General features: G+C 38.0%; 1 protein-coding gene across 1 annotated transcript; it reads right to left on the bottom strand.

Annotated features, from left to right (window-relative positions):
• Nucleotides 1-1314: 1314 nt before the first annotated feature.
• slc22a16 (solute carrier family 22 member 16) lies at nt 1315-19877 on the bottom strand. The gene is made up of 8 exons (XM_088625816.1): nt 19672-19877; nt 15148-15624; nt 9896-10013; nt 7589-8126; nt 6048-6175; nt 3163-3272; nt 2649-2748; nt 1315-2034 (listed from the first exon to the last, which is right to left on the bottom strand). The coding sequence occupies exons 1-8, from the start codon at nt 19716-19718 to the stop codon at nt 1819-1821; spliced, it is 1734 nt and encodes a 577-aa protein (XP_088481942.1). The 5' UTR covers nt 19719-19877; the 3' UTR covers nt 1315-1818.
• Between the last annotated feature and the right edge of the window lie 195 nt (nt 19878-20072).

Raw genomic sequence — 20072 nt, 5'->3', positions numbered from 1 at the left:
AATAGCCTGAAATGCCAGTGCTTCAGATCTGTAGGCAGCTGAAACTTGCATCTTGCTTCTTGCTTCTTCTGCTCTGGAGAATGAGAGGTTTAAGAATTGTCCAACCCTAGAACTGACTAAGATGGCCTTTGTAATTGACCACTTCACCTCTTAACTTCCCCTTTTTGTTACCTCATTAGGGCATCTTTCCTCACAGGTCTATAAGTGATTGTACTTCCCCCTCTTATATAGAGAGGTTTAGAAGCATTTTTTATCTCCACATTTGACCTCTTAGGTCTACGCAATGCTCAGGTCTGCTTACTGACAGACTTCATATTGTTGGATAGTTGAAAAGAACACTAAAACAACCCCACTAACCTAATGCGTTCTGGTTCTCTGCAACTGTTTAGCTCTGCAGACATGGAGCAGCCACTAAGCTGATGGATTGAGCTAAATGTATGCCCTCATTGTTTACTTTATATAATTAAATTGTACACAGTTAAATACTGAACCTGTTGAACACTTATGTTTTTAATATTCAAGTCATATGGATTTTTTTCTGATTTGTATTTTTACTCGAGCTCACTTAACCTGCACTTGAGAGCAGATTGATGAAAAAAAAGGTTCCAGGCTTGCTTTCAGCTAAAAATACCTTTTGCTACATGAATCTTGTCAGTTGTCAAGCAAGAGCACATTGGAAGACAGATGTCATATACAGTACTAAGATATCCTCTATTTTCTTTCCTCCATGCTCCTTGGGAACATTGATGATCCCGGAAATTATTGTTTAATTCGAATTGTTAAATTGATGTTTCATTATTCCAGTTATTGTGTTTTATTTTTTCATTCAACATTATTTTAATTTTTTCCCCAATATATGAATGGGGGACAATGTCCTTCTTTTACCACCACCTTCTTTTAACTGCGAGCTCCTGTGTTCTCGCTCTTTACCATCTGTGATTAGTAAACGCGCACCTGTAAGCCATGAAAGGACAATACACCCTGGTGTCTGTGCAGTTCTGCTCTGCTGCCTTCTCTTCTCTCACAGACACAGGCAGGGTGAATAAGGGTGGATCACTGCAGTATCACGAATGGCAATTCTCTAAATGTGTTCGTGCAAGAGCTAAGAAAGTTTCGCTTTGGACTTGATTCGGGCTACACAAAGTCTTGGGAAAGTGCCAGTTTACATAATCCATATAGTGCATGTAGTGCAAATGACAAAGCAGAGGCTGTCTGAATCCCTCCACCACCCTATCATTATGAGTTTCTTTTTATGGACAAAACAGGAACATGATGATTCAACTGAACACTTCACACAATGAACTAGGAACAAAATATACAATCAGTATTTAATAAGGAAAAAATATCTTTACGATAAAGAAAATATTCTAGGAACTGTTTTGGGAATTAAATTAAGTCATTAAATTAGTAACACTGGTGGACCAGATAGACAGAGTTTGTTTTTTGTACATCAGATATAATTGCCAGAGGTAGTTTTTCAGTCCCACATATCGTATTGCAATAGAGTAGCTGTACTCAATACAGAACACAGTCTATTAAATCTGGGAAGGCGATGCTGCCACCTCCTACCATAAAAGGAAATTATATTTATACAGATCACATAACATTCAGGTAATCAAACGTTTTTTTTAACACTTCTAGGAATAGGAAACAAAAATGACAAGAGGACATGTGAGGCTGGTACCTCCAATTTAAAATGCTTATTTAAATAACTCATTCAGTTGGACAGGTTAACAGGAAGAACGTTAAAAATGGTTAAAAATTGTAAATTTGTGCACAAAATCAGTCCAATCCCGGCATTTATTAAAGCCCTTCTCTTCAGACGTGTAGGTCATCTGCTTTCACCATATTTAGAGCATTATAGTCCATTTCCATTTTCTCACCAAGATCTCCAGTGACCTGTCTATCTGTCTTGGTTACCTTAGATCCCAGAGCTGCTGCTTCTTCAAAGGTAGTTGTTAGAGGATTTCCAAGGGTTTCAGGAAGCATCAAAGTTAACAAGCCAATGGCAAAAGCCAGAATCCCCACAATTAACTACAAGGGGAATAAGAGATAATACATGAATACTTATTCACACTCACTAACCTACAGTTTTGGTTTCATGAGTGCAGTATAAAATTAACAGAAATACTATTTCTATTTAAAATATGCATTTTAAAGAAAACAATCTGTAAAAATAAAGTGTACAAAAGGGAGACATACAGAAAGGATGGCCTTTTCTTTACAGGTCCTTAGACACTGCCACAAACATTCCCCTAAACATCCCAGGGGATTAAACGAATATGTATGCTAACTTCGACTGGAAAAAAAACTAGCTTTTTAGTTTTAGTGGGACAAAGAATACCTTTAAAAACTAACTGATGTTATGTTAATTACAAATCACTTTTCAAAAGAGGAGTTCAGAATGTAAGAATGACAAAAATCAAAAGTTTAAATTAGCAGTACCATGGAAGAAAAAAAATAGAGAAAGGCAGCTGTGAAGCAGTCATATAATAAAATGATTGAAATCTCCCCAAAGAATTATCTAGTTCCTCTCTTATGACTGTTTATTGACTCTGCCCCCCCCCAACTCATTCTGTAGCTGTTGTATTTGCAAAAGAATTGCATGGCTTTTAGTGCAGCTGTCAGAGACATCCCCGTGGTATTACCTGAGGCAGGAAGGTCCAAACGCTTGATAAATACACACAGAAGGGGGCCACTACACTCCCAATACGGCACATCATACTTCCACTTCCAACAGCCAGAGACCTGAGGCAGGCAAATAAAACAGGAATTCTTTAACTGTTTACACTTGTGTCTGCTGAGATTACATCTGGGTTATCGCCCTCTTTTGAAAAATGGCCAAAGGACCTCATCCACAGAGCAGCAACTCCTTAGCACAGAACAGTGTCTGCAGTCGCTTTACTGGGGCACTGGTTTGGAAATTCTGCAGAAGGATGAGATACCTACTGGTTTACCACCAACACCTGCAGCAGCAACCTGAATTTTTTGTATCATTAACTTCCTTTACATAATTTACTGTAAGACAACAGATGAAAAGCTGAGATCTAAAGATCTAAGAGTTCTCCAAGTTCTTATATAATTTTAAATAAAATCATTACACCTACTGTATATCATTACAAGTCCTCAAATTAATTTCATGATTTGATAAAATATACATACCGCACTATAGTTGGGTAGAGCTCACATGTATACAAGTAGATAAGGCCAAAAGCAATTGCAATGGCAAACTTTCCAGTCATGCTTAGAATGATCACCAAAACACCAATGTCCTGGGAAGAAAATGAACATACTTTTGAGTAAAAGTGCATAACAAACATTACATCTATGTAAACCAACTTCTTAGATTCAATATGAAAGTTTAAAAAATTCATGTCAATACTAAAGACTGGAGCTTATATTCTCCTTTTATACAGCTTGATGCACTGGAGCAATTGGGGTACAGTACCTTGATCAAAGACACAAAAGCAGTATCTGCAACAGGGACACTAATCAACAAAATCCAGTTATGAATTAAGAGCAAATACTGTACACTAAGATGCTTCACCACACCTACATACTTTCAGTAGTGACCTCACTAAAAATACAATTTCCAAGACAACTGTAAATCTAAAACTAATATCTTAATAACAATTTGCTTTTTTTTACAGGGAAAGGCAATACAGCCTTTAATAAAGCAAGGCTTTAAGAAAATCTCTCTCCCCATCTTCTACAGCCATTGAACTTTTCTTTCCATAGTAAAAAAAATGTAATCAAAATCTGTTTTAATCAGTAGGACTATTAATGCTATGAATGTAAAACTGTGCAAAGGAAGATTGTACTTTTGACAGTCATAGGAACCCTTGTTCTTTAATTAAACCTGGTTCTTATTGTGATACGGATCATAGGGATACGGAGCAGTAAGCCTATAACAAATTTGTGTAGGTAGCTGCATCAGCATGCATAGGCTGCAAAAGAACAGGTAAAGGTTCATTCCATGATGAAAGGAAAGGAAAAAGAATATACATAAACACGTCAAAATGTTACCAAATTAACCACAGGTGACCAAGTTAAATTTGATGCCAACCAGTTAAATATAATTTAACGTTTGACATTCAGAAACATTTTTTCCAAATTTCCCTTTAGTTACATGATTGCATATTATTATTACATATTAAGTGGATTTTAAAAAGTATAAAAAAGTATTAATATTTCATTTATTTTTGTTGTGGGAGGTTCATGTTTTCACTAACATCTAACGTACACAAGTGCTACCTATCGATCGTCTTTGTCCAGTGAATCACAACGACAAAGAAAGCCGCAGAAAAGCGAAGCCCCTGTAACATGTTACAGGATTTTAATGCACATTCTGAATGGCTACATCTGTACATATTTGGAGGGCACTGTACATTATGCAGAATATACTGTATTATATACAGTGCCCTCCATGGGTATTGGAATAACAAATTCATAACTTATTTTTACTTTACTCAAACAGTTTGTGATCTTGAGACCAAAATAATTGAGACTAAAATAAGTACAATATACATTTTATAATTTCATGCATACATGCATACAAGAACAAAAACATGCTTTGTCTCCAACCCAGTGATTCAAGTGACCTTAGATATTGGGATACCTTCAGTTTAAAGTGTAAAGGTCAGTAAATGGTTCCTTATTCCTTTATGCCATGTAGACAATAACTGAATGAAATCTGAGTTGCACTGAGCTCATCAAGCTCTTAAATCATTAGAAGTACCTTGCTGAAGTTATTTTGAGCTATTCCCTGTTCTTAGTGTGTTCTGATTTCTATTTTATTTGTTAAGCATGTATAATTCTTGCGGAAATAAATTTAAATATGGAGATTTACTTGTCCGATCAAAGATTTTTCCACTTTTTTTCTCTTGACCAACTCCTATGTGATAAATACATAAGTCCCATTATGTACTCTATGGAAAGTTTTGCAGACAAAATGTTTCTGGAAAGTTCAGGAACATCATTCATTACATGATCAACAGACAAGTGACCCAGTTTCAGGGGCAATCTCATCATAAATACAACTTTCTTGACTATAAAGCAAAAATACAATTTTGACTTTGCTATCCCAATGTTTTTGAATGGCACTATTCATCACAGTTATATTACACCATAGTCTGAGGAAAGAAAAGGCATTTTATAAACAAAGGCCTTCTAGCGCTTTTTATAATTGCTACATATAAAGCGGTAGGAGAATTCAAAACTAGCTTCTTTTGAAAATAGAAAATGTTCCATCAAACAATAACAAAAAGTAATTTGAATAATAAAGGGACTACCCACAGTATATTCACCTGAAGACATACTACAAAAATGAGCATTTAAGAAAGCCATTTGTCTAAAAGATTTAGTTTGTTCTTCTAGAAACACTTATTTGAAAGAGATTTGCTTACCTATAGAAGACCTTTAACTTTAGATTTGGATATTCACCTGATTCTCCCCAATTACCCTTTAAGGCTGCACATAGTCATCATCATAACTAACAACCACCTCATGTCATTATTTAACTACTCAGCAGAAGGTGACGCAAGATAATTTATGATGCTTCCAGAAGCTTAATAAAGCTGAATAAATACTTAATAAATCAATCGGTGTCACAGAATTAGAAGAATGTGAGAAGGAGAATTAAAAGGTGAGAAGATTTTTTTTAAATTTAGAATCACTGATTTTTTTTTTTGTTACACCTACCTGATTTGGAACAGTAAATGTGTTTTGCATATCTTGGGTTGTGGCTACAAACCCCACAAGCACACACAGGGGAAAATGTGGAAGCGTAGGCCCCAACCCATCCACCTTCAAGCCAATTGTCTTTGGATACGTCACACAGGCAACACAACCGCACACCGAAGCTCTAATGATGACTGGGGCTTCCCTTGATGATCTGCACCATTCAAATTATATTTCTGTGTACTACGTAAATTATTTTTTGCAATATTTAAAAAACGGTAATCTGAAACAAATGGGGAAAAGAGAAGCAAAAGGAAAAAACGGAGGCTGCATTGTTTTGTGGTGCTTCAGAAGCCAAGGCACTGTACCTTTGGCACTACTATTATGAGAGCACATGCTGTTCCACTCAGAAGGAGTGATGGAGCCAGTGTGTTCCTTCTCCCAAGCCTGTCCATGGCAAAGCAAGCAACAATGTAGGAAGGGAGCTCTACAGCACCTGGCAATGAGAACAATTAACACAAGCAATCAATAGAGGGTCAGTCTCACTTTAAAAGGCAATATACAGTACACCTGATCATGCGACACTTCAAATAAGACAACTTCCTGCTCTGCATCAAATATTAAAGACATGGAAAAATTATGTCTATACAGCTGTGCACTGATTGAAAGCACAATCTAGTTTTATAAGGATTTCAAAACCATTTTATAAATTGTTGTTTTAAACAAAATCCATTTCAAGCATTTTTACTGGATAGTTCAGGTGGGTGGCTGCATCAGCATGCGTAGGCTGCAAAGGAACAAGTAATTTTACTGGATGACATTTCTCCATGTATAAAAATAAAATCTTTTATGGACATTATAGCTCAGGAAAGTCACATTTTCTGCTGAGTAGTCCACATATGTATTGGAGATACTGCGTAAGCTATTACTACAAAGTATAACCTAGTTTGCTTTTGGTTTCATTTTAAATTACTACACCAAATGTCATTTAACTGTTCTTAAGGCCTCTTGAGTTAATGAAGATCGATAAAGTATTTTAAAAAGCATACAAAAGACCTGAATTTACACACTACAATGTTAAAACAATCATATCCCCAGCTTGGGTGGTCTACTCATAAAGTGTTTGCTTTATCCTTTATTTTGCCTGTTGAAGCAGAAAAAAAACACAGTTTGTGGTAAGGACATCACAAATGCAAGCCTCTCTCATGTCATTTGTTAGTAATTATGACTGATTCTCCAAGTGGCAATGCACAATTAGCCCTCTGGGCTTTAAGTTGGGACTAGCTGACCTGGCCTCACTTAGGTGCCAGCAAAATGGTAAGTCCTGAGATTTCCCAGGTGTCTGGAAGCTTGTGGTGACATTGGTGAGGGACATACCTATCTTCAATCACCACTGAGCCTCCTGGACTTTGCTCTAGCTTCATCAAAAAAACCCGTTACTAAAAACCGTCAATAGGTGGGCGGTTCAGAGGATACTGTCTGAACTTCTCCCCATGTGGGTACAGAGGTCAATGTGAGCCAAGATAAAACAGGAAAATCCTATTTGGGCGAGTATATATAGATTTTATATAGAACAGACAGATTCTTGAGTAACACGCTAAAGTGAAAAGGTTGTAAATTCATGCATTAACCCCTTTTTAGTATTAATGTTCTGTCAATATCAGAATAGCAAGTGATCCTTAATTTATATAATTAATGAAAAGCATTTTAAAGAAGGCAAGGATGTACATTCCAGGAACATATCATGTACAAAATACATGATATGGCTCAGACATATTATTGTGTTAATATTACAAAAAGGTCCTTGCAATTAAAAAACAAATGGCTGTGTCCATAAACAGAAATCAGAAAAGATCAGTTCTGGAACAAAGTAAGAGTCTGTTACAATAAATTAAAATATTGTTCCTACCTGCAAGAAATAGGTTCACAAACTGGTTTCCTCCAAGATTAACAGACCCCAGAGAGAAGACATAATAGCCTAAACTTCCAATAAACCAAACCAGCCACACGGTGATGGATCTCCCTGCCATCTTCAAGGAGCCAAAGAGGTCCAAAATACTGAGCCTCTTCTGTTTTGTCACCTCATTTCTCTCAAGCATTGTTTCCCCATCAGATTCTAGCAGGTCTGACACCTTGCAAGAGCGATTTATGCCATTGACCCAGGTGATGGTGTCCAGCAGGTCTTGAGTTTCTTGGTACTTTCCCTTGGCCAACAAGTAAAATGGGGTCTCAGGTAGCTTCCAGCAGATGAAGAGGAAGGGGAGTGTGCTCAAGGACAGGACGATCTGATAGATCCACCAGACACGGACCAGGTATCCAACCAAGGCCACCACCATAACCCCAACTGCAAAGGCAGCATGGACGTGCATGGAGGTCCAGGTGCGAACTTTATTCCCAGTGAATTCCGTCACATAGACAAAACACACCACCAGGTAGCCACTCGAAACCTACTCAGGAAAAGTAAAAACAGTAATCATCTATATTGAAATCGTCTGGGGAACAAAACATTGTCTTATTTTAAAATCAGGAGACAGAGAATCACATATTCTCAGAATTACTCAGTCTTTTTTCCATTTTTTTCTAAAAATTGGTTTTAATCCTTAAATCCATGAGGCTCAAACAGTAAATTATCCTTTATGTTATTCCTCATACACAATAGCTTGTAGCCGATTTCTTTTCAACTGGATCCCTTACTGTAGCTCTTAAAAACTAACAAAGACAACATGTCCTATCCTAATATGCAGTCAGCCATCTGCCGTTTTCAAGGGGAACACTGAGCCCAAAAAGGAGACTACTCTGATTCTATCTGTAATTGACATGGCCCTTCCTGACAATAACACAAGTAACCAACCAGATAACAAGAGTTGCTTGTGCACAGAAAGCCTAGGGATCTCAACCAGCTTCATCCCATCCATTTACGGATAACCAATCTTCCACCATCCCCATGGAGGGTCCCAAACACTGCTGGAATAAAGTACAGCCAGGTAAGATAGAGTCCAACACCCTACTCCCCTCTTTAAGCATACGTGTTTGCCAGTCATTTCTACACTTCTAAACACTATTGTGAGATATGAAATCAACAGAAAGCAAGTGGGTAGCATCATGATTACCCAGTATCCATTATGTGGCTTGCCGACTTTATTAAATGGACTAACAGGTCCATTGGAAGTTCCTGCCAATCCGCCAAGCCTTTTCTCGTATATTGTGGATATAATCACAAACCTCCCATGTAAAACAAACTGCCCCAATTGAAAAGATACAGAAGTGCCACAACTATGACAGTGAAAAGAATACGTGTGCACTAAATAAAGTGAAATCAATTAAGATAAACCACGTCTAACCCAGAATTGGCTGGACCTGCCCGTTTGTGCATAAAGAAAGGAAAATTATTATTTTCCCTCGACATACCCCAAATGGAAGAAACTGGTTAAGCGAGTTTTAATTTAAAAAATCTCAAAGTTATTTCTGCTTTTTTGCTCGGTTCTTCCTTATGCTCTTGGACTTTGTTGGGCCAGTAGAGGCTATTCTGCTCAAGTTAAAAACATCTTACTGTATGTGTCATCTTTCACTCATCTTTCACTCCATACTAAGTATAGGAGTGTAGAGCAACTTACAGCACTGAATGAAAGAATAGTGTTGATCTTACAAGTACCATAACACTGCAAGATAAAGTGTTTGTTGTGGTGTAATCTCCACAGTGGTTAGCCCACCGACAAAGCCAAGACTCTAGACCTCAATGTATGGTCTGAACAAGGATATTTACTGGTTGTGCCTCTTGGGAAGTCCAAATTCATTCATCCATTATCAGAAAAGCTGCTTATTCCTAGTAAGGGTCACTCTACTGCAGTGCACATGCACACAGAAACAGTTTAGAGACACCAATTGAACTAGCCAGCATCTCTGGAAGATGGGAGGAAACTGGAGCACCTGGTGCAAGCCCACATTATTCTTCAGATAACATGCAGACTCAACACAGATGGTTCTCCAGTCTGAAATTCAGGACTCAAAATCTGAGGCAGTAGTACAAGTTACCACGCCAATCTGATGTCCATATTTCAATCATGTTAATTAAAAAATAAAGATTATCCAAATTATAAATGTTACTTATTATTTAAACAAAATTGTATGAATGACTGACTTCAAGCTACACTCCTCCACATTCTCCTTTATCATTTCTTGTAAATATACAAATTCTGCAGACAATGTTTACACTTACCATAGCCAAGATGAAACGAATGACAACAAAGAAATAATAGTTGAATGTAAAAGCAACTATAATTCCAAAACCAAACTGGCACAAGCTTGTAAACATCAAGACTGGCCGTCTCCCCACTCTGGAAGAAAAAAACAATGCGACCTTGTATTGGATAAAGCAATAACAGATGGGTGGATGATACATTCTATGGAAAAAGTATCTTGCTACCAATACACATATAATGAAACATCACACTACTTCTTGAATTCCTCTCTAATCTTTGCATAAAAAGGGAAAGAAAATGAGTTTACTTGTAAAGATTACACTGCAATGTCCCAACTCTGGAATACAAAGTTTGCGCGCTCTCACAAGGTTTTTATTTTTAGCTCTCTATAACATGCAAGTTTTCACAGAATACTTAAAACAGCAGATCAGAATTCTTCAAACTTACCTAAAAATGTACCACAATAAATTTAAATAAATAAACAGCTGTGTATTAAGGACATTGTATCACATTTTTATATGATATTGCCTGTAACATATATTTCTTATTAGAATGTTTTTTTTAGGTAGAACAGGTGAGCAGTACTGGGCTCAATCCCAGACCAGAGGTGCTGTCTGTGTGGAGTTTGTATGTTCTCCCCATGTTCGTATTGGTTTTCTCCAGGCGCTCTGGTTTCTTCCCACAGTCTAAACACATAATGGCAGGTTAACTGGTTTCTCAGACAATTGGCCCTGGTGTGAGTGTGCATGTCTGTCTCTGTGTGTGCTCTACCATGGACAGGTGTCTTGTCCAGGGTGTACCCTACCTTGTGGTTGTTGCTTGCAACTCGTATATCGAAATATACGTCGGTTTAGCAGCTACAGTACAACAAGGGCAAATGGACTTCCTGAGTTTCTCCCACCTAGAACTCACTTGTGTACACAAATTGCTAAAAAGCTACTTAAGAGCAGTTCTAAGTGGAATCCTTCCCCTGTGAGGAGTGGTCTTTGACACGAGACTAAACAAAATGTCTTGCTCTTTGCTTCACATTAACAGGACAGCCTCTGGCACCGAGCCTGTGGAAGAAGACTGGACACAGCTGCCATGAATCCAGTTTCAACTCTGTCTCCCCATGAGACCTTCAGACCTGTCCATATTCTGAATGACTACAAATTTAAGGTTTACATTACAAACCTTAAGAACTATTATTCCAAACATGTTTACTCTTATATTGGTTTGTAAAGCATGTTTAGTCCTTGTATTAATAAAATTGCACTTCGAATTCATGTGCATACAGTATATTGCTTTTTGTTTTATGCAATTGTTTCATTGCAGCCATACAAGAACCCTTGCAATTGACTGTTCCAATTCCTAATTGTTCTACTAAAGTTAAACTACCCCATCACTGCACGGCAGTCAAAGACCAGAAACTTCCTATATGCTAATATAATGTTCTGAATAGTTCTCTGCAGAATGTTTTTTGAATTGTTAAATGCCCTGTTTTCAGTGGCAAGTTGTGCAGTAAAAAACAAGTACTGATGGCTTGTCTATTTGTATATACAGTACAAGATAGTGCCTAGCGCATCAGTACCCTCCTCAGGCAGGCCACTGAATCCAATTACCTGTTCATACATTTTACCCAATTACATATGACCCTGTTGGTTATTATATAGGGGGCTCCAAAGACCATATTTTTTGCCAGAATGACCCAGGCCTTACTGTATAAAGGTAATTACAGTAATGAATCAGACTATCTCTGAAATTGGCTGGGATGACTGATTAGCTTTATATTTATAATAGCACAAGTGGAAAAGTTTCCCCGAGTCTACTTCTTTCACATAGTCCCACTGTAAGGCATTAACAGAACTGACAATTAAGCCTCCTTGTGCTGGTTCCTTGAGGATATCAGAATAGAATTAGAAATATTGCTGCTCACTTTAAAAGGACTGAATGGTTTGGCTCCCGACTACATCTGCAAACTTATTTTCAACTCGCCGTTTGCACCCAGTGGACTCTGGCCTTTTATCAATTCCCCAAAATAGGCTCTGAACCTTAGGAGACAGTGATGCTGCTCCAAGACTGAGGAATGATTTCCCAGCCGATATTAGACAAGTTAGTCTGCACTTTCAAATGCTGTCAAAACTCACTTTTGTAGCTTTTAATCATGTTTAATTAATTTGATTAAATGTGTTTTCAGGCCCTTTTTTGCTTTTATTGATGATCATCAGAGAATATCGTGGAAGGCACCACTCAAAAAATGATTGTTCAGGCAGCATAATGATAAGGTCTGATAATTCAGTCCAAACTATCCTGGGTCCTCAGTTTGATTCTAGTCCACTGACACATCTGTGTGGAGTTTGCATGTTCTCACTGGTGCTATTCACATCTTCTCGAGGTGCTCCGTTTTCCTTCCACAGCCCAAAGAAAATCTGTCTTGATTAACTGATGTATCTAAATTGCTGTCTGTATAAATGTAACCATTCAGGTTCTATTCTACCTTGCACCCACTGTTTGTAGATTAGGCTCTGGTTCACTGGGAATCATTATTGTACCAAGTGATTATTTCAAAACGGATGGATGAATTATTCATAAAAAGGTCAGTTTATTTGTCTACTAATGTAAGAATAATAAAAATAATTATAATGCCCATCTTTGATGATGGGCTATAAATAGAAATTCAATTCCCTTTGTAGTGAAATTACACTTCTGAATTGGAGAAGAATGTAAAAATATCTAGATCATTTTACTGTATAAACCATAGACTGAATTTTAAAGCAATTACTGTAACTTCATAATCGTGTGTTGTGATCCGGGAATTATAATATTCTGAGGAGCACAAGCTTGCCAAAGAGGATTCAAACCTATGTAGATCAACATTAAAGTATAATCAGATGTATTAATCCAAGATGATGAAAACATCAAATACCACCATTTCTAGGGAATTTAATTCAGTGAACCAGTAAGTTTCCATAACTCACCAAGAGAAGCTGGTTCTAAACACTGGACAGTGCTGACCCACTTCCAGTGGAGAAACTCCAAGAGCTAAAATGAGGTAAGAAAAGACCTTAGACCAGAACATGTTTTGTGGAGGCGTATTTGTGCATTGTCTAAAACAGCAGTGCAGAGAATGTGTGCAAGTGAAGTGATATGCCTCTTTTACAGCCTTCCTCCATTGCAACTGTAGGTTATTACATTAAGAATACTGGGAAAGAAAAAAAAAGTATTTCAATCTAAGGATAGGATTTCCAGGGTCGAGTTCAGCTGCATACATTACAAGATATGGAATAATGGCAAAAAGAATGTGCAGTTTGAAACAGAATTTGAGAGACAGCACAGCCAGTGCAAAGAAGGCTTGCAGAAGTAATACCAGTTGGCTGTAAAGGAACAGCAAGAATGGGAACCAGGATGGGAGGATATTAGTTGAAGCTGTAAGGCAATACTGTACCAGCGCAAGCAGGGAGGTAGAGATTTCTGGGTGACATACTGCACCCCCACCCCCAGAAGGCGTGTACACTAGGCCCAGGCCAAACCACAGCTAGCAGCTGCAGCAGCATGCTGTCTGCCAGCGTTATCTTGTTTTGTGTTGCTCCATACTACAGCATACAAACAAAGAAAACAAGCCCCAGAATCTATCTTATTGCTTTAGTCTCGATTGATACTTTGTATTATATCTCATCTTGTCATTGAACAATATGATTTATACGTTATCTCCTATAAGTTACTGAATGTTGTAGGAGGAACCAAAGAACATGGACAAATCTGTTAGATAATTCAGTCAGGTGACCAAAATGAGTACTGCACTGAGCTCCTGTGGCAATGGTTGTATGCTAAACAAAATCAGTACAATTGTCATCTCTTCTACAGCAATTAAGGACTCGAACTCTACAAGTGTCGCCAACGTGCATGAGTCTTGTATTGTCTTGTGCTACTAGAATCTATGTTCTACGCACAAGGGTAAGGCTCCTTCATGGTAGGGGGTTAATGTCATTGCAACCTTGTTGGAGGGTGGAGTGCAGAGCTGCCTGAAGACTGAGAACCAGGAGGCATGGCTTAAGCTGCAGGTGCCTACAATTACGCTGCCTGAACAAATATTCAAGAAGATGGAGTGTGCAGTCCAGAACAATAAACAGCTACGAGGCCTTCAGACCCTGTAATGTTCGGCATGCATAACTCAAGGCACACTAAGACACTGGAAACTTGCCACTGCAGGGTCCTCAGGGCTAGTTTCTGGCAACAGCTTTTTCTTTTGTTATAGAAGTATGATTACAGGTCAATTTTCCATAATTTTAGTTGGGAAAAGAAACAAGGGTTTTAGTAGAACCCCACCCCCATCCCATTTATATCACCAGTGCTAGAACAGGGTTCAGGAAATAGTTCCCCCTGTTCAAATCGAAACAACCCCCCACCCCATTCAGGCCCTTCCAATAGGGAATGGCTGAGGCTGTAAGAGGAGAACAAGTTACCATAAACATCAGATCGGAGACACCATCAGGCTCTGCTGAAGTAAACTGTACATAGAGGGACATAGGTAACCTGCCTGGGCTATTGCCAGGGGGTTAATAGAAGGGACAGAAAGGATCAGGCTGTGCAGATCCAACACTTGGCCTTGACTCAAATAAGCTAAGCACACTATCAATGATGAGAAAAAGTTACTTACAGGGAGCACATGATAAACATAGGAAAGGTGGAACAAAAGGGAGTGGAACCAGGAGGTAGAGCACAGGATGAGCTTGATTGGGTTCTTGAGATATGATAACAAATAGTCAACACAACTGTTAGATTGAATTAGCTTTTGTAAAATGAATCGAGTGTTGTGCAAAAGAAGTGGATCTAAGCAGCTGTCTACTTTTGAATTTTTGGGTGATTAAGGGGATCCTCTCACTCTCACACGCTCTCAGGCGGGAGTGTGAGTAATGCTGGCTCTATTGAACTCCCTCTCTCAAGTCTCCAATCCCTGGCTTGGATTCTAACACTCATTCTCACTCTTGTCCCTTTCCAGGACACTAACTGCATTGAGCAAGAGCAGAAAGGCAGGCTGCAGCCTTGCTCCACCACAAAGCACTGACAGCAGCCGAGTCTCACAGGTGCTGTAGCTCAACAGCGATCTCTCTCTCGCTGTTATAAGATTATAAGCCCGCTCACAGCTGCTGCTTGTTAACTTCTGAAGTCTCCACAGCTGGGAGCCGTGGTCACCACGGAACACGACACGTTCTTCCTCTCTGCATTTCACACCGTATATTCGATCTGACAATGGACAAGTGATGTCAAAGAACATAGAAGAACAAGATACCTATCTGCAATGTCTCCAAAAATGAGGGCTCCAATGAGTACTCCAAGCATGAAAGTGGGCTGGGACAGCTTAGCAAGCCACTCTTTCTCACAAACCAAGTCCCATTCTGTCACAATGCTCTGCTGAACTTCGCTCTGATCGTAGATGTAACTGCCCGAACAGGAGTACACGGTTTTATTGCCACTGAACTCGTACACAAAGTCTGCGTCGCTAGTTCTCTTGGCACGGCCGCACTGTGCGAGCTCCCACTGCTCTCCATTTGCCGTCTCCACCAGAACATAGCTCTTCTCTGCAGACCAGTACTCCCAGATGTCATCGAGCGCTGCTCCACTGTAATTGCCATACAGGACAGAAGTGATGTTGCCAGGAGCAGTGCAGACAAATTTGGGAGTTGAAGCCAGAAACACTGATGCTAGGTAATGAATACCACAAGCGATAGACTGAAAGACAGCTGCGAAGTACACACAGGCCTGGAACCTGAAAAGAAAAAAAATATACATTCTTACACTATTGTTAGGTAACAATAATCCACACTGAAGAATTAGCAGAACTCAAAAATAGGTTTTCCAGTTTTAAAATCACTGGTTCCACTGAGCATATCAAGTCTGCAGGCATTACAGACCTTACCCTATATAATGTATATTCACAATGAAGAAGTTGTGTGGCTAGTGTTTACCTTTATTACCCCCCTGGTGTGCTTTTGTACCATCCCAAAATGCACCTTCTGAAATGCTTTATTTTCTAGACAACTTACAAGATATTTAATTAACTATCACTCAGACTATTAAATAGGTATCTAGTGATTTACTGTATATTCAGTATAACATTAAATGTTTTCTTATTCTACTAGAGGACCAGGATTGGTCTTTGACATAGGCAATCACCATTGTGCAACACTATTTTAATTGGGACGTTTAAATGCGAGTCAAAAAATCCCTCCAGTGGCTGCTGTGCTAATAATGTATGTTATACAGGATACATTAATACTATCTTTATAAAATGTGGTTCTTCTTCATAAGTTCTTGTGTTCTTCAGCTGGAAAAATGGTAAAAAGTCGGGGTTGGAGCTGATAATAGTAGTTTATGTGCGAATCTTGATCTGGAGGGCCCCCTTTCCCAAGATCTTGCCTAGGGTCCTAAGTATAGACAGCATCCGCAAGATAGTACTGCATGTAAATCTAATTTGTGCCATCGAATCCCCTCAACAGTGTATGCTGAATTGTATTAACTTGAAATTTGAAGTCTCTCACTTTTCTCATGGTAATAGTTCTGTCTGCTTTAAACGTCCTATACAACTTACTGTTGTGGTCATTTTTGACATACAAGTACTTTAGATAGCATTTTACTGAAAGAGACTTCAACAAAAGATTGCACACTTTCCTATAGACTCAAAGCAACTGCTAGAATTGTTTATATCACCATTTACAAAATGTAGATGTGAAAATTCTTGTGATAAACTACGTTAATAGTTCTGAAAAATTCTCATTTTAACTCTACAATCTGACAAAAGCAGTATAAAAGGATAGCATACTCATACTTTAAACTGGCATTAACTCACTTGTTTGAGGCAATGGCAACCCTGGCCAAAGCTCAGAGCCATTACAACCTTCTGACTAACACAGAATGAGTGAGAGAGGGGTGGGAGACAAGATGGCCACAGAGTTGTGGGCAGCTGGCGAGTAGTTTTACGGAAGTGTGAGATTACAGTTTGACCTCCTCCCACACCTATTTAACACCATTTGTTGAACTTAATTTTAGAACAACAAAATAAGTGTAAAAAGTGTTTTGCATTCATATTGTTCTTTAAATAGAAATTCAGATACATTAAACAGTAACTTGTGTAACAGTAAAGGTTGCTCAGATGTTTTTCCATTGAGAAAATGACAACTGAAATGGCCACTCAAAGGTTACTAAAGACAAGATCCTGCACATATTAAAGAACATTTTTTCTAACTAGGGAGATTCTCAACACTGAAAACCTAACATGACCAAAATGTGTATCATAACTTGTTTGGCATTTTAGAACAACCTGGACTACATAGGATTGTCTTGTACGTATAATCTGGGAAGAGAGGAGATATGCCGCAATGCTTTTTTCTTTAGGTAATTCTTTTATTTTAATAATAAAAAGTAATATTATTTTACCCTATGGATACATTTGTTCCTTTCATAGTTTATGCACACTAGAGATTAACAGTAGCAAGAACTGAAGTCCTACAAAACATTTATACCTTAAGGTTAATTTAAATTTTCCCTTGATTTCTTTCCAATTTATTTCTTAAAATGGAAAGGCCTACACAATACAAACATATATTGAAAGTTGAAATGTTTTTTTACCATCCATTTTTCATCTTAAAATAAGCTCATAATACGAAGTAATAACTATTTATCTGGGCATTGTATAAATGTTACAAAAAGACCTGCAATTCACAAACTGGCTTACATGTCTATGTATGTTCACTTCATCCATTTCCCATCATATGTTTTGTAAATTAAATATATAGTATTTAGAGGAACAACATGAATGAATCTTTCATTCGTTTTGGACCGTACATGTTAATCTTGTCATTTTATACAGGATTAGCACACAAATGAACAACCTGATATTAGCTATGTGGGAAAGTTTTTAGGTTTCTTTGGTTTTTTGTATTATATTGTGTCAAGGTTACTTGGTCAAGCATGTAAAAGACTAAAATAAACAAAGCAAACCTTCCAAAAGCTTTCAAAGCTTGGGCCTTACCCAAGGCCATGATTACACACTGCTGCTTACTTTGACGTCTGTTTTCACAATAATTGGGAGAACATGATGTTATCGAAAGCCATTCAGCTGCTCCAGAATCCATTTCTTGAAAGAAGTCGGGGTATCAGTTTCATCAAAATGGCGGAGTAGCTTAGCACAGGCACCAACAACCCTTTGTGTAATGAACAGCTGCCTGTTCTGTGTTAAATGCAATTCCTCATATTTTCTATTTGGGTCCTCTGATTTATTTATATATTAAGCATCACCTGACAATTGTTTGCCAGGAATTTGAGGCTTTTGAATTTTGTTTAGTCCTCCCACAGTTTGTACTTATCCTCTTATTTTGTACAATATGTGCACTAGCTTACTGACCACACCAGAATGTATAGCAGGAATATAAATTAGGAATAACAATGGTTCAAATACAGATCCCTGAGCTACTCAACTAGTTAGCCAGCATTACCTCAATTTTCTATTAACCAGCTCTTAATACATTAATTTAGAACCCCCCCCGCAATTGAAGAATCAATCATCTTATAGAACTTCCTTTCTGAAAATTTGATATATAAATATAATATAATATAAAAGGACTGTTGTTGCTTGTTGAAAGAGTTCTAAAAAGTGAAGAAAATGTATAGTAGGTTTTAAGACAATGCCAAGTACCCTTCATAATCCTATTACCAGAGTAGCTGGAGAACATTGTGTTCACCTAAATGCTCTCCACCTAAATGAAGGTGTTCTCAAATCGATGCAGACAAACTAATTCACTCCATCAGATGTTCTATTGAAGTAAAGTGTGCTACAAATCACCGGACTGGTTACCTTTCTCTATCAAGTAAGATAGTGTCGTGAGATTGACTGAGAAGTTTTAACACTGGATAAACTGTAAATCGAGGCATGGTGAGCATTGTAACCTGGAACTAGTTCAGCCAGGTGGAAGTACTGTACTACAAAATATTGTATATACATGTAATGTGTTTACACAGCTTCTCAAAGCAATCTTCCAATTACTGTCCAAACAGTGCTCAGTCAGGGCACTGCCTGCAGTCTCAGTCAAGTCTATTTACAGCACTTCAATGTCCGGCAGTAGTTCTCATTCCACCAGTTCGTCATGATATATTTCTGACATGTGTTCAAGTACCAGACGAATTAACATTGCTGCTGCAGTTTTGGTTTTCTAAACGAGGCTATTTCTGACCATTAAGAAATATATTACAAGGTTGTGCAAAGGCCTACTGAAGGCAGAAAAGCTCGGGAACACAACTAAATAGCTCGAAACCAGTTTTAGCACTAGTTTGTGCTATAAGAAAAATAATCAAAATATGTCTATTAATAAGGAATTAATCACACATTAATCAATATACTTACATTCCAAAAGAATGATTTACTACAACAAGTGATTACTCGGGGTACTGATCTTATGCTATTTAATAACACAGATTTCCTTTTTGGACTGTACGGGCTGCAAGGCAATCGGAATATTCTTTTAAATATAGGACTAGAAGTGGTTAAATTCTCATAGAAAAAACTAATACTGTAGTGCCTGACCAAAAAAAAAAAAAGCTTAATGAATTATTTTATACGAGATTCTTATTGTGCTAAACGTTCCGTCTTCCTAAACAAAGTCAAAAGAGAAAACTGAACAAAGTATACAGTATATTCAGGAATTGTGCGAACAGAAATCACTGTATTTAACACGAATACACCACACAGTGGCGTATTATAAAAAGGTGCGTCATTAAGGTATTCTTCTATACCACAGATGTTGGCATATAAAGTTGTTACCTTCCAAAGTGTCCAAACTCATCAAACAATCGCTCCACAGAACTCATAGTTCTAGATTAGGTAGATCTGCCTCTCTTTCCGTCTCGAAACAGTGAAAAGAGGTATGTGCGCACGCAGAGAAGTTGTGTTCTTGTTATAAGGAGCATGGTAGGAGGGGCAGCGACTTCTCCGGGTGAAGTGAATTTCCACGCTGTTGTGGCGCGTTGATGTTAAGTCCTGTACGTACTGTACTACTAGTAGGGGGGAGGAAAGTTCCCCAAAACTGTCGATACTGCAATATCCGTGCCAATCTGGAAAGAAATTCAGCCCTTGTCTTTGAAAGTAAAACTAGGACTTTTTCTTTTAGAAAAAAATCAATTAATTTTAAACAATTATAAGCGGTGTATGAATTATTCAGTTAC

The sequence above is a fragment of the Lepisosteus platostomus genome, chromosome 3, assembly GCF_059453375.1.
Source record: "Lepisosteus platostomus isolate fLepPlt1 chromosome 3, fLepPlt1.hap1, whole genome shotgun sequence".
NCBI lineage: Eukaryota > Metazoa > Chordata > Actinopteri > Semionotiformes > Lepisosteidae > Lepisosteus > Lepisosteus platostomus.
The sequence above is the reverse complement of the archived record's forward strand: the minus strand, read 5'-3'. Positions and strand labels throughout refer to the sequence as shown.

Excerpts from the sequence above, each read along its gene's own strand:
- slc22a16 (XM_088625816.1), bottom strand. The coding sequence starts at position 19,718 with ATGAGTTCTGTGGAGCGATTGTTTGATGAGTTTGGACACTTTGGAAG. Across the intron at positions 8,127-9,895 it reads TTCGTTTCATCTTGGCTATG|GTTTCGAGTGGCTACCTGGT; the intron begins GTAAGTGTAAAC and ends TTTCCTGAGTAG. Across the intron at positions 6,176-7,588 it reads TGTGAACCTATTTCTTGCAG|GTGCTGTAGAGCTCCCTTCC; the intron begins GTAGGAACAATA and ends TCTCATTGCCAG.